Here is a 15,493-nt window from a genome sequence, read left to right as displayed (position 1 = left end):
CATTTAACAGCTGTCAGACACACATGGGGAATTAAGAAATACAATGCAGTCTGAAATGTAGAGAAGATGTACTGTATAAGGATAAAATACTTTGAAATTGAACTCAGATACAGTACCTAAGCAATGTACTTAGTTATGTTCCACAGCCTCTGGACCTCTTTTATTGCCACTAAATGTATTCCAATCATGATTTCCACAAAAAAACATCACATGAACATTTCTTTTATTGGAAACATATTTGTTTGGAGAAACTTTGAGAATAATAATTTGTATCTAAAATGAATAGCTTTAAAGTTATCAAACTTGTTAGCACATAAACTTCATTTTCAAAGATTATAATTAATCTTCATTCAGTCATTTTTACACACTTAAACATGTCTCACAGCACACATAAAAATGAAATTACAAGGCAGAGAATGGTTAGCTTCACAGAGTTTGGCTGAAGTTTACAAAATAAATAAAATATTATCGCTCGCACTGTCGTCCTCTGAATCCTCACATCCCTGGCCGGCATGATAGGCATGTTGATATGTTCTAAAATTCACTGAAACACAAGTACAAGCATTTTGTTACTCACCCTTGCCACTGAACTACATCAGCTGAGTACCATTTTAGTCATAACTATTTATAATGCATTACCCCAGCCTGGGTAGATAATAGATATTTGATCTTTAAACACAGGACTTGTTAAACATCAAACTGCACTTTGAAAGAGAGAATATTTGACCTTGAAAATAAAAATTTGTATTGAATAATATTATTCTTTACAATCAAGTATGCTGTTTTCTCTTTCTTTCTCAATACAAACTTTTATGTCCAAACAATGTGCATCAATTCCATATGTCATTCTTGTAGAAAAGAATACAACACAAAGAAATAGTTTTGCACCGTGAGAAAGAGCTGTACTTTCTCAGGGGGTGAATGGTGATCATGACTGTGTTACTAAATAGACTCATGCGGAGGACCGTCCTGTTGTAGCCTTGTGTGCCAAGATTTCAAGGGTTGAATGCCTTTGTATTTGGAGGGGCAGAAAACTGGACACAAGCAATTGGCCCACATTGTAAAGCCACAATAACTACATTATATCCACATTAACAACAAAACATTAACAAAAATGTCAAAACAATGACAGATAGACATCCATATAGTTAATCCTACACAAATATACTTTTTTTGCCTTTCACTTGCATTCAAAACATATGTGATGCTCTACTGAGTTCCACAGTTTCATAAAAGGCGCAAAGAGAAGTGAAAGCAACATCCTTATAGCGGGAGGACCCATAAAAAAAAAAGTGTTTGCCTATTTCACACAACTTGTCCTATAGAAAGTTTTAGTACAGCAAGGTCATTTGTATTCTTTAGATAAAGAGAGGATTTGTTCCCCCGTTGCAGGCCTGAGCTGCAGACTCCCACATTCAGTAAGACTGCAGTCAGCTGTCAGACTGAACCCACACACGTCATCGTACAGAACGGGTCAGATATGACCTCAACTGACCTATAAAAACAAAGCTTTCTTTGCCCCATTTTATCACTCATGGCAACAGGAGCAGTAAGCTGACACTTATCACCAACATTCAAAATGGCAGCATTAAGTTCTCACTTTGGAAAAAGAGAGTTGTGACAGAATGATAATGCCACATATTTGTTTTATATTCTTTAATTCGACACTGGTCCAAGAACCAAGTGAAACACATATACAGTATACTGTGTATACACATAACAAATGTATCTAATGCTTATGCTACCACATGTTTCGAGTCTATTAGCATAAAAGCTTTATTATTCTTGCTCGATTTACCATCAAGTTTTTGTTTTCTGCTAAATCAGTAAGACTTTGGACAAAATCTTCTCAATTTTATTACTTTTATCTTGCGGTGACAAAAACTCACACATTTGTATGTCTCTTATCAAACGCATGCAGTCTAGTTTCACTTGGCTCTCAGAGTACTCCCATGCTAAAGAACTAACTGCATATCACAGCAACACAACTAGAAATTTCCCTATGAGTTTCAAGCTGGTATTTTACAAACAAGAATGCTCCTAAATGCTGGTGAAAATTGCACCATAAACAAATATCATACACAAAGCTTTGTGACAGCTTCCTGCGTTCCCACAGGAATAAAAACACCAGAGTGGTAACACTGTGGATAACACTTCAGGGAGCAGTTTAAATGAGAAGACAATAGACTTTGCAGATGCATCACATATCTCACATATCTCACATATATCAACCAGGCCAGTGGCATCATGGAGATCCTCTAGAGAATAAAGACAAAACAACTAAGATAGAAAATGAAAGAGTGCCGGTTAATTAATAACTTTAAGTAACAGTGAATGGTCCAATAGTGTAAATTTGCCTCCAAAGTTCAGTTGATGTGCAGCCCTCTGGTTGCAGTCACACTCCAAACTACAGACAATGATGTCTTTGATGCTATTTAAAGTCTTTTGAAGTGGTAAAGCAGCATGTTTAAAAACCTCTCCAGCTGTTTGCATCTGCCTAATGACTGAAAGACCTCCATCGTTGCTGCCACAGGTTGTGTTACAATACCTGAAAGTCAAGTCAAGTAAGGCTCCGAATGAGGCACACTGGTGGCGTCGCTTAAAGTGGCAAAAACAAAGTGGTGCTGCGGTTGGATTCTTCTTCTGCAACATTTTGGTGCATCCTGTAGATCTGCCCAACTCCAAAATCGGCTAAAGAAATGTAAGCAACTCTAGGGGTCTCTAGAATAAGCAGCATTTACTTGGAACAGCTATGTGCAGCGTTGCATAGCTAGGTTCCATTTAAGAGTACATGCTCCTCAATGACAGCGACATACGTCCATCAACAGCCATCGGTTCCTCATTCCAGGATGTCAGTTTCAAATGGGACAAGATGGTAGTAGGAAAGGTTGGTGACATATGCTTCTGTTTCCTCATCACACACATCTGCTTCCATTGGCAAAAACTCTGTTCCATCCTCATACCTGGCAATAAAATGAAAGACACGTTACTCCAAGGACAGGATGGACCTGTGTAGTTTAATTTAGATATCAAAAGTGTGATGCATTTGATTGTGTTGATTGTCTATATCAACCCATAGAGACTTTATTTGTTAGTACAAAGTCAGAGTATTGCAGTAGTAAAACATTTCAGCTATGTAAGAGTGATATAAAGTGTTGTTTTGAGTGAAGTACCAAGAGGAATGTGTTCCTCTTTTGCTTCCTACACACACCCAGGGAAGGAAGAGGTGCACAGACACACTTCCTGCGTGGGTGGAGGGTCCTGTGTTTGGTTCACATTGAAGGACTCCCACACTCACCAAAACACTTAGTATATACTCAAGAGCTAACGTGGAAATCCTTATATTTGTGTACAACAAGCAGGTAAATTGTGTTACACTGCAACAAGCTTGCTGATGGATTTAATGATTGAAACAATTAGTAATCTAATCTATGAAAGCGCCAACACGACAATGACAGAAGTAATGTGGATTGGTCCTCATACTCACGTATGTTCCACAGAGTCAGTGGATGAGGGTCTCTCTTTTTCTTCTGGGAGATTGTGATCAAATACGATGGTTTCCGTATTGGCCAGACAGAATCCATTGGAGCGCATGATTTCTAAAAGGTACAGAGTGCTATTTGTTAAGTCAACATGACATTAGGTCAACATTAGCTCCATCTTTACTCTGTTACAAAATAATTGTAGATGTGTATACCTGATATCTTGATTGGACTCTGAAAGCACGGCTGGATTCTGTGGACTTTGTCATTCCTCAGCACCTGGTCCAGCGGCGATCGCTCAAAGAAAGTCAGCATCACCTCTGACCGGGAATACTGTGAGTGAGTCTGGTTTTTAGTCATTTAGTCTGCATAGTTGCACGTTTCCAAACATCTACCTCTTACTCGCAATGTAAACTTTCTAATGCACAGTGAATATGCTAATAAAGTACTCATAATATTTGAATGACCGACCTTGCATGGCATGTTTATAGCATTCTTCAGTAGTCTTTCCACCTCGTTTAGTTTCTCCTCGATGTCGTTTGCCTCTTTGATTTTTACGAGCCCTAAAACAAAGAAATATGAACATTGGAAATCATCAGTCCTATTGTGAGGATTTCAAAAATATTTTCCAAAATGCACAGTTAAAAGTTTATTAGACACACCTGTGCAATCCAATGTCATGGATGTGTTTGTTTGTATAAATAAAATCCAATCAATACAACAGTATCAACTACAGCCCAGAGAATAACATAAAATATTTTAAAATATAAAAATAATCAACACTGAACGGAAGAGTCTGATGTACAACGAAACTGTCCCACAACCAACTTGTTAATTGTAACTATTTTTGTGCCTGTGAGATGGAAAAAAGGGCCCCTGCTACGACCTTTGCTGCCAAGACTGTTATCTGTTAGGACACAAAATTTATCCCTAGTCTGGGAAAAGACTGCCACAAACACAAGTGAAAAGGTAGCAGTCTGTACAGTAACGTTTTTATTAACAATGCCCCCTGATATTTACCCCTAGCAGGAGGAGGAACAAAACAGACTACTTATCATTGTCTTTAGAACAAGAACAGAGTATAAAGAGGCGCTGAACAACTGTCAGTGTAATTGCATACATTTGCATAGTAGCAGTAATAACAGAGGAAACAAATAACAGTGGTAGAGAGAAAAGCTACAGAGCAATGTCTGAGATAACATGTTAATCCTGCATGAAAGTAGGAATGCAATTTAAGAGGCAGTGGGAGTGTAAAATCAGCACTTTTAGCGATCCAAGGCTGCCGCCCATGTGAGCAACAGTCAGCAAAGCATCATTTACTGCCATGCTGACAAAGGGATGTGGTGAGAAGAATAATGATGAAGACTGTGGCCGCACCAATGAGGCTGTCTGAGTGTCTAAGTGGTACAGACAAAACGTAGTCACCAGAGGTTACTGTTACATGGAAGGACTGACTAAGGGAGCCTAATGCAACTCTACGCACAGTCACAGTCTCATCCATTTAAAATGGCCAGCAGTGATGACATCATACCCACAAGGATGTGAAGAGCGATTGGGCAGTTAAATCATCGCAAGGAACCAAGTGAGTCTCCCACCCAGTCTGAACATCATACTGACCTCTTTGTCAACAAATCGTACATGTTTAAAACTTATACTGATATATGTTATTTTGTCATAACCGGACAGCTTTGAGTCAAGTTTTTAGTCAGTTTAAGTTATTCTGTTTAAGGCGAATAACAATATGGATGTTTTGGTAATGATGCTTTAGAGAGTTTACAGCCAAAATTTAATTTTGTAACATGATTAAAGCATGAGTGAATGTGAAATGTAATGTAAATGAAGGCAACTATACAGACTGCTACCAGATGTGGACAGCATTCTTAAAACAAGACATCTCCAATCCAGAATATTGGAAACCATTACACTAGTTTAATCAATGTTGTTATAGTGCACGCCATTTTGTGAAATAGTTGATACACATGGTTGATTCAGAGATTTGGTACCAAAGACAGAGCCTTGACAAGCTTCAAGTCAATATCAGTTCACAGCAGGCTTTGTTTCTTAAACGGAAACAAAGCCTGGCTGATAACTTCACCACAGAGACTTTAAACCACACCCGGTCTTGTTTCGTTGTTGTCCTTGTAAACAGATTAGTAAAGTTTATATCCTGACATGCAAGGCGCTGATGTTATAAGTCAAATGCACTTTTTGTTTGTTTAGGTGCAGGCACACAGCGCACCCAGGGTGCACATGGAAACGGGTTGGGATTGGGAAGAATTTTGTTATCATGCTTTATCAGAGGGTGTGTTAGGGTCTGGTGACAATCATCACAAGTCATCTCATCCTCTTAAAAAGCTGTTTTCTCCACCATGACATTGTCCCAAGTGGAATGTCCAGACAGAGGAGCTTGTCCCGAGTGGAAACTTGTCTGGGACCCACAGAGTTGCAAGGGAAAATATTTAGCAGCCCAAATCCATTTCCATCAATATGCAGATGATGTCTCTTTTTTATTAATATTTCTAGAAATAATGGCAGTTCATAGGTCACAATGTTTTGTTTGAGGATGCATGACTCTATTTACAATAATACAATTTTAATTTATAACTACAACCGTAGTGCAATAACAAAATAAAAATAAAATCAGGAATGAGGTATTGCATGTGGTTTTCACCTTTATTGAAATTATATTATTGTCAAGTTTGCATTTACAACTTGGTTGTATCTCAGTGCAATATGTAAATATTCTCAAAACTAAGTAAGGTAAGGATGAAGATGACGAGGAATTTTACTTTATAAATTTATAAGGCTTCGTAGAATACCAATGAACTGTATAACAGGCCTGGCTGATGTGCAAAAGAGAAGTATGTGTAGTTATTTTTGCAACATCTTGGTGCTAGTTGTGCAATATTTAAACTGTGACCACAGTGGATCTGTTTGTGTAGTTACAATTTGAGGATGCATGTCAATTAGAGAGAGCAGATTCAACACATACCTTCTGCCTTCAGAAGGATATGAGGGATGTTAATTAGCTGAAAGACTTTCATAGAAGCAAACTGTTGTGGATGACAGATGCTGGTTCGAATCAGAAATCCATCTTTAATCTGCCTTCCTGCTATCACTACCATGATCAGAATAAATGCTGTGCAGTCAGACATGTCTACAGGTCGAAGAGTGCATTATAAAAAGCAGTGAATAAAAGGATATTTTTGGTTGACTTTTGAGAGGGTAACGTGGGTCACCTCCATCAATTAAAGTGTCAAAAAAATGTGGCACAAAACTCCGGTGTGCACTGCTGACATGGTCTAAGCAGGTGGGCGGCACAAAATGCAATCAGTGTTGACACCAAAATTGCAGTGCATCACTGGATTGCCAGTGACAACCCCTCCTAGTGCACCTCTGTGGCACACGGTGTTATGAAATATTCATCTGTGTATATTTCATCTCAGATTTGCTGTAAAGGTAAAGGTACTTTATTTGTCACATACACATCCATGTAGCGAGATTCATCCTCTGCATTTAACCCATCCCTGAACGGAGCAGTACAGCACCAGGGGCCCAACTCGAGATTGGAATGCAGTGCCAGGTCAAACAGCACTGACTGGAGACCCTAACTAACATGTTTTTGATGGTGGGGGAAACTGGAACACCCGGAGGAAACCCACGCAGACACAGAGAGAACAGAAAGGCCAGGACAACCAGGGTTCAGACCCGGGACCTTCTTGCTGTGAGGCCACAGTGCTATCCACTAGGCCACCGTGCTGTCACAATTACAGGATCCTTTGGAAAATGTCTTTAAAGACATAGACTCAAAATACTGCTATTTTTTATTTCCTTCCAGGTTCCCTGAGTGAATTCCTCCAATTTCCTGTGAAAAAAAGTCTATTTCCTGAATGGGCTTCCTGGCTGCAGTGTCACATACTGCTCTATTCTTTTCTCTGCAAAGCTGAAAGTTCTCCCTGTGCTTTTTAACATTGCCTTTGATCAAAGCCCTGGTCTCAGAACTGGGGTTGGTTCCTTAGCACCAGAGCTATTGTGTTACATATAATTATTCAACGTTTTCTGCCTTCTTTCTGAGAGTATTCATTCAGGCCCCATTAAGTCTAATTGTTCTACAAACACTTCTTTATTTGGCTTCAGAGAATATTATCCTGCTGCTATTTTAGCCAGGAGGTAGTTTTGGTTGTTTCTTTATTGCCATCACTCTTAATTATCTCCATATTGGAAGATCAGATTAAGTGTGTATTTATCTGCCAGTTAGTGCAACCAGTTAGTAAAATGTAACAACAGTAATTACACAGATACATAAAATTTTAGTGGATGTGGCCACCTCATCATTTCTGTAATTGCACACTAAAGTTGCTCGTCTGTAAGTTCTGTAACAGCATGCCATGTTGACAAGCTACTTTGTCAATTAGCTGAAATAACATAGTAGAAGTAGGAACTTGACTGTGTCCAAGTCATCCTCAGACACATTATCTGAACAGTCATCAGATGTTGTAAGCACCAGCTATTTCACAGCTATCCTCTGCACAGATCTGATAAGCACATGTCAGCAGCCTAACCCTTTATCACCTAACCACTAACTCTCCACAGTTATTTCTGGATGCCTCAGTAAACAAGTCAAAGAGGACATCAAACCTCAGTAAGTATCCAGGCCCATAAGAAGTTCAGGTTATGTTACATTATGTTTTATTTCTTGTTCCTGGTGTGTACAAGTATTAGTACTGTATGTGGCTGTGTCCAAACTCATTACCTATCTACATATGTACTTATATTTTCTTAATGAAATTTTATTTAAGCTTCCATATTTTAAAAGCAATGCTATTTTTCTATAATCACAACATCACAAGTAACCAAATTAAAATTCACAATCAATACTTCACCTTTAGTTAAGTTGGCATGGTTCTCACTAAACAGCTGCTAAGTTGGTTTTTTTATAGGTTACAAAAACAACACAAACTCAGAGCTCTGTAGCTGAGCCTCACAGTAGCTGTCCTTACATAGAGTTTAAAATAGTTTGACATTTTGGGAAAATAGCTGGGGGAGAAGTTTGATACCACTCCCATGTCTGCCGTTAAATTTAAGGCTACAGCCATTCAAAAACAGACATGTAAAAATGATCGCTAAGGCGATTTTATGGAGGATATATGCCAGTCTATGCCTTGACCAGACACAGTAACTTCCTGGAGTGTTAAACAATAATATGTTGTTACTATTAATTGGTGAGCTTTACAGGTGCTGGTAGACATATTTTGTTACTTTCAGACAGAGCCAGGTTAGCTGATTCCCCTTATTTCCAGTGTTTAGTCTAAGCTACGCTAACCAGCTGCTGGCTGTAGTATAGGCTCATATTTATCAGAGAAAGTCAAGAAAGTCGCAGTTTGTCAAAAAACTGAAAGTATAAGTAAAAATACGTAATTACAGTCCATTAAAGACCACAAACCCAAAAGTCGCATATGTGATGTCATAACTTTTTCTCTCAATGAGTGAAGCTAACATTACTAAAGCGAACATTTCTGAAGCTAACGTTACTGAAGCTAATGTCAAAGAACTTTCATGTGTAGATGAAGTAATAAAAGGAACAGGAGTTCTTGGATTAAACACATAATTTGAGCGCGGAACACAGCTAAGTTACCTAGCTATTAAGCAATAAACATTAGCAAGCAATACACCATTAACATGGTGGTGACGTGAGAATGGATGTCGTTCATTGAGCGGTTTCACACAAAACTAAATGTTACGTTACTGCTTTACGATAAACTGCGCCTTTCTTGACTTAAAAATTACCTTTTAAATTGACAAACATCATATGTGTATTTCTGGCCACAATTCTAACAGGATCAAAACATTTGTTGTCTCTCACCATTGACTACCATACATATTTTTTCTGAAATATGGTCCCATTAGGCGGAAGTGGAAGTGAGGGGTTTTGCTCTCTATCAAAGTGTGATAACACGCTTCAAGTTGTCTATAAATGCATCTAGTCCATAATTCACACAACAATTTTCAAATGAAAGGAACAATGTAGAGTCCAGAACATCTACACTAAAAACTAAAACCTGATCCAATGCCATTCCTTTTATAGATGATTAGCACCTTAATAACCAATTGAAACTATGACTAAACTAATGGGTTTTTTTTTATTTAATAATATTTAATATTTAATATTATTTATTACAGTATAAGAGTGATTTCAGACACAGCCTGTGTCAACGTGCTTCTGTGGAATCTGCCTCTCATGATGGAATGTGAGCAATCACTTCCTGTCTGTGTTCACTCTGGGGTCACATGTAAGGTAAGTGTTATGCGGCCTTCGCAGACCAGAAGGACTAAATATGGGAAGTCCACTCCCCTCCCAGTCACCCTCTCTCTGTATCTCTCTCTCTTGCTCTCTCTCATCATGACATCAGTCTGAAAGCTCTGCACGCCTTCCTTGTTGCCTGGGCGCAGCACAGAAAAAGGAAAACATGAGCAGAGCCAGAAACTGGAGCAAAGTGGACTAAGAAAGACCTTTTCATGAGGACTTTCAATTTGAGTTGCAATTATAGGGGATGCAGATGAAATATTGTTATTGTTATTAACACCAGGGCTTGCTATCTATCAATGAAATTTTTCAAACCAGCTTGAGTCACTAAAGTAACACGACGACTCCTCATATGAAGTAACACAGTAAAAAAAGAAGAGAAAAGTGAGTCATGAGATCTGAAATGTCGCTTCCCAAAATGCACTGCACACTGGCAGCAGCAAAGCAGCGAGCTGTCAACAACCCTGTCAGCTATTTCAGTGCATGGGGAGGAAGCAAAGCTTTCCAGTCGCCACTAAAGGGATGTTTCCAAAACACTGTATAGGCTCAGTGAGTAGAGACAAAAGAGAAGTGCCAAGGAGACTGTGTGGGAGATCATACACACAGCTGGGAGCTCTGCCAAACCTGTTGGCAGTGCCAGCGCACCACAGTGTCAAAGATCCCAACTCTGAGGGCAATAGGTTTAGGCGATACACCCTCAACGAAGCCCGGCCTAAAACTTTGCTTTAGAGTTTTACCAGATGGAACTAGCAGATGTTGTCACATCACCTTTTCATAAATGTCAATGTAGTTATTTTTCATGGATGGTTAATGAACATTAATAATGGTTTCATTTGCTCAAAGTAAAACAATGTTTCTATTAATCAGGCATCTTAAATATTTGATGTTATAACAATAACTATATATATAACTATAACTATTAATTTGCCCATACACACACAGAATATAAATGTCTCACATTGTCGCTGTCCTGTGAAAAGCATTTATCTCCAATATCAAATAACATATTCCTTTAGTTCATCTAAAAAGCATGTCACTGTCTGAGTGAAGCGTAGCGCAGAATGATGCGTTACTGAGAACTGTGATGCTGTGTCAACTGTCACCTCACAGCAGCCCTATTCCTTTCTCTGCAAAGCTGAAAGTTCTCCCTGGGTTGTTTTTTTTGTGTTTACTCCCACACCAAGGACCTGCATAAGATATTATGAATACATTTAACATTGCCTTTTATCAAAGCACTGGTCTCAGAACTGGGGTTGGTTCCTTAGCACCAGATCTTTGCTGCCCAAACAGCCCAGCAGCATCCACTACTCCTAAAGAGTTGTGATGCGTCAGATGCAGAAAGTAAACCTCCATATGGAAGTCAGCGTCCGGTGCTTCAGGGGTTTCCCCCAGGGAATACAAATTTTAGGCAGCAAAGAGGTGACAGCATATTGACAAGAATTAGAAACACTGGTGTCAGCATGTTGGTTCATGCAACATCTGACAGTGGACTTTGTTAAATATTAACCTGTTCAAACAAAAGCAGATAACTATATAGTCCTAAACCCTTATTGATTGTGTCTAGTGACTAGTCCAAAAAGTGATCCGTAATGATATAGCCTAGCTGTATTAGGTAAGCTACATGTTGCAGCGCAGTGGAGAAGGATCTTCTTGAGGAGCTGACACGGTTTGTTCAATAATTAGTCAGAAACTTAATCTAGCTTCCAACAATTTATATAGCCTTGGGAGTTATTTAAGTATGTCATTAAGCAAAAATGCCAAATGTTTGCTAGATAAGGCCAAGTAAAAATAGTAGCGCAGATGAAGAGAAAGTTGAGGGGGCCCCAGTCACTTCATACATATAGCCTATGGCCCCATAGTTTGTAGTTACTCCCCTGGTCAGAATTTAACCCCAAAAATATATAGGCTTTGTGATACTTTGATACTGTATTAAATGCTCTATCTTCACTTCCTGTCACATAGTCTAACTCTCACATTCTGCTATTTCCCTCCCGACCAACCTTCAATCAGAGGAGACTTGGAGAGGTCTCTTCTGTCTTCAGGAAAGGACTCAACCAGTCTTTTAAACAGCCGTCCCAGATCGGAATAACTCCGATGCAAGTATAAAATGTTCCTGTCAGACCACTCTGTCCTTATCTCGAAAAACTCCTCTTCCTCTCCGCGCTGGCTGATGATGAGCCTCCGGATCCCGTTGACCCAGCAGTCCCGGACAAACATGTTGACCAGCGATGTGCCTTCAAACACAGCCGATGCCATTCCTCAAGACGTCAGTCCAGCATGCTGGGGCGGGTCGGCGGACCTGTGGGTTGAAGGGGTCGAGGCCACAGAAATTTGGAAATAAATATTCTGGATAACAAGTAAAAACAACGTCGGTAACTTTTCGGTCCGTCAGCTCTGAGCGGTCTATTAGCAGCTGTGCGTAAACAGGAGGAGGAGGAGGAGGACTTGCTCTGCGCATCACAAACGTGGCATGATTTGAGAAAAAATAGACACAGACTTTAGAGTCAAAGATACCGCCCACGCAACATTGATTTGGCAATATCGATCCAACGACAGATTATTTTTCTGTCATCCTCGGCATAAAATATTTTTTTTTTCAAAAGACTGGGCTACAGCTCTGAAAGTAGCCTATATAGTCCCCGGTCCGGTCTGCCGTTAGTTTCCTAAACCCACAACATTTCACTTCACACTGTCTGGACAAGCAGTCGCTCCTCTTTCAGTAGTTTCCTCCCCTCTCCTTCCTCCCTCGATCTGTAACTAAAGGGTATTATTATGCAAAGAATTCAAAGGGCTGCAAAGAAACAACTAACCAATAGCTTATTTTGCTCTTTTTTTCACTCAAATAGTTTTTATCAACCGTGGATTTGATGCGTGTCTGTCACTTAATCTTTAAAGTAGATGTTTGGAAATAAACACGGGACAAAAAAAAATAATCTGAGAACAACTTCAATCCAGAAGTTTTTGTTCCAGCTAAGGACTATAAGTATGCATGATTCTCCATTTCTGACCTCATAGCTTGCGTCTTCAGAAAATACCAGTATTTTAGCCAATATTTAGCCACAGCAAAGAAGATGCTTTATGATTTGTCTCCTACCACAGTTACCAGAAAAGGTTCTAATTTTCTGAGCATAGCTCGATTGAACCGCACACTAATGTTTTACTGAGTGGAGAGGCAGAGACCCGTAAAAGAGCATTACAGGAAGTCATGGCCAAGTCAAGTAATGATTATTCAGCTGTAATTAACTAGTGTACTCTGGGAAAAGCATTGTCTGCAAACAATTCGGTTAAAGGCAATTCATAACAGTTCAGGAAATGTTAACAGCAAATGAAAGCAAACTGTAAAACAGTCCTTACTGGACACATGCATACATGCACATAAATCTGTACAGAAAGCTGAAATTTGTCCCAGTGAGAGAAAGCAATCCTGTAATGTGCACATCACCTTTAATGAGACAGAGCAGATGGATGCTGCAAAAGTCTGCATTCATGTCACTTTTAAGCTCGCAATCGCACTTCTGGGAGTGTTTCAGTCTCACTATTGCAGATGTGAGGACTCCAAACAAGGCAATGCAGCCAGTCAGGAAATATGAAGTTCAAATTTGCTCCATTTAAACTGTAAAGAGGTGTCCTTGACATGTGACAGTTTCATTTTCAGATGTTCAGTTTTTTGTTGCCAGTAATTTAACCACATATTAAATGGTGATACTGTCAAACTGCGTTTAAAAGATGTTGCTACATTATAGAAAACAGGGAAATACTCTGAAGATTTATACTCAGTGAGGGATTCCTGTTTCTCTGGAAGTTTCACAATGCAATCCAGACATGTCATTTCCCTGCAATTTTCTGCATTATTGACAAGTAGTGGAAACCTGAATTGTAAGTGATCTTAATAATATCCTAATATCCCCAAAATGTATTTAAAATGCAGGTTTTTATTCAAATGCCCATGGTATTCAAAATGGAGATGAAATAAAGTGTACAATGAAGTAACAAAATATTGCTTTATGAGAATAATGAAGGAACATGCATGACTAATACTAAACATATGTTTCAAACAGGCTTTCAGTGAAATTATGTAGTAGTTAAATTAATTACATTTCCACATTCAAACTCTTCTGTGGCACTTGGATCCCCATCATACTTCATTAACAGTTGAGTGTATTGAATATTGAAAATTATTTTAAAGGGAAATATCAAGAATGCTATGGAGCACACAGTAAACACATTATAGAGCTACTTCAGACACTGCTGTCCGCACAGTACCAACCATTATTCAGTGGGAAGAAAATGGCTGTAATAATAAGTAGCTCTTACCAGCATTGACTTGTCATGTAGTGAAGTACAGGTTTGAGATTCTGATCTGTAATGACTCAGTTCGACCTCAGTGGACAGCATCAGAGAACCACAATTTCTGACTAACATCAGGCTGACTTTAGTCAGAGACATCCTTTGGACTTGAATGAATACAAATTAACGTCTGACAACTTTTTGCTTTTATTTAAATTAGGTAGCCTACACTTTTTTTAGCTCTGGCAATTATGTAACATTTATTCTGAAAAAGGTGCTTCTTTGGCACCACTTGATCACCTTTATTGAGATTTAAAGAGATTTGTTCGAAGAAGCTGAAAGGTTTCATGTTAGTTTAACGATTTCTTATGAGCACAAAACACAGATTATTAATGATTTCTCTACAAATGTTAGTTTTTTTGTAGCTATGTGGTCCTAACCAAAATGCTGGTTTTGGCAAGTTTGACCTGATGATGGCACTAGATGAAAAGTCAGGCAAACGGTAAGATTAAAGATAAAAATATTAACCTCATGGTAGCAATAGATGAGAAGTCAGGGGATCACCTTATTGGTTCCATCCTCTGAGGACAATGAATGGCTGTATTCAAAGCAATCCATGCAATAGCTGTTGAGATATTTCAATCTGGACCAAAGTGGTGGACCGATCAACTGGCAGATAGCCCATCCAAGACTTTAAAGTGTTAGAAAAACAATGAAGCATGTCCTATGATGAAAAATCTATTTCTTAATGACAATATAGTTAGACTTCTTTCGAGTGTGGACATGCTGTATGCTGCACATTTCATTTTAAGCACGAATGATTAGAGAATGATTGTATTACACAGTAAAACCGCCTCAGTATTATCGGAAAACCCCTTCTCCCCCTGTATAATAATAGGATCTGTCTGTTTCGAACTGGGCTTCAATCTGTGGTTTAGCCACATTTACAGAATCAGCACATTCTGTCTCAATACCCCATTCCAGAATAATTCCTCTGAAAGAGAAAACTTTAAATGGAAAAATATACTTTTGCCTACTCATCCTTAAAAGCCTCCTCATGCTGAATTCTAAACACATTTGTCTCTCATTACAACAGAGCCGATGCCAAAACTCTGGGGGGAATGTAACAGAGCAACAGGAATTGTTCAGGGTTGGTTTGTTTGATGAGAGATTGATCTGTCACCAGATGGATGGCAGTATGTTTGTGTGTGTGCAAATGTCCTCCCAGGATGGAAAGATAAGAAAAAATCCTCCAAACTGAGGAGGCCCTCTGCACTTTCAATGGACTAATTTAGGATTAGCAACTGGATTTAGGTTTTATAAGAAGTTGGATTTGGCACAGATTAGCATAAGGATTAATTCTGGATTACTTTTTACTACATCACAGACCTCACAACTTTTAACACTTTAAGGAAAAATA

General features: G+C 38.9%; 1 protein-coding gene across 1 annotated transcript; it reads right to left on the bottom strand.

Moving 5' to 3' along the window:
- Positions 1 to 1,184: 1,184 nt before the first annotated feature.
- Positions 1,185 to 12,999, bottom strand: pxdc1b (PX domain containing 1b). The gene is made up of 5 exons (XM_038730926.1): positions 11,787 to 12,999; positions 3,954 to 4,045; positions 3,698 to 3,815; positions 3,488 to 3,599; positions 1,185 to 2,963 (listed from the first exon to the last, which is right to left on the bottom strand). The coding sequence occupies exons 1-5, from the start codon at positions 12,040 to 12,042 to the stop codon at positions 2,840 to 2,842; spliced, it is 702 nt and encodes a 233-aa protein (XP_038586854.1). The 5' UTR covers positions 12,043 to 12,999; the 3' UTR covers positions 1,185 to 2,839.
- Positions 13,000 to 15,493: the final 2,494 nt, after the last annotated feature.

The sequence above is a fragment of the Micropterus salmoides genome, unplaced genomic scaffold (assembly GCF_014851395.1).
Source record: "Micropterus salmoides isolate LMB-PRFRI ecotype aquatic unplaced genomic scaffold, ASM1485139v1 Ms_hic_scaffold_1, whole genome shotgun sequence".
NCBI classification, from domain to species: Eukaryota; Metazoa; Chordata; class Actinopteri; order Centrarchiformes; family Centrarchidae; genus Micropterus; species Micropterus salmoides.
The sequence above is the reverse complement of the archived record's forward strand: the minus strand, read 5'-3'. Positions and strand labels throughout refer to the sequence as shown.

Bases quoted from the DNA above. Each gene is read 5' to 3' on its own strand.
- pxdc1b (XM_038730926.1), bottom strand. From the start codon at position 12,042: ATGGCATCGGCTGTGTTTGAAGGCACATCGCTGGTCAACATGTTTGTC. The intron at 4,046-11,786 runs GTTGGTCGGGAG...TCTTTGTTTTAG, and splicing joins CAAGTCTCCTCTGATTGAAG to GGCTCGTAAAAATCAAAGAG. The intron at 2,964-3,487 runs GTGAGTATGAGG...TTTTATTGCCAG, and splicing joins ACTGACTCTGTGGAACATAC to GTATGAGGATGGAACAGAGT.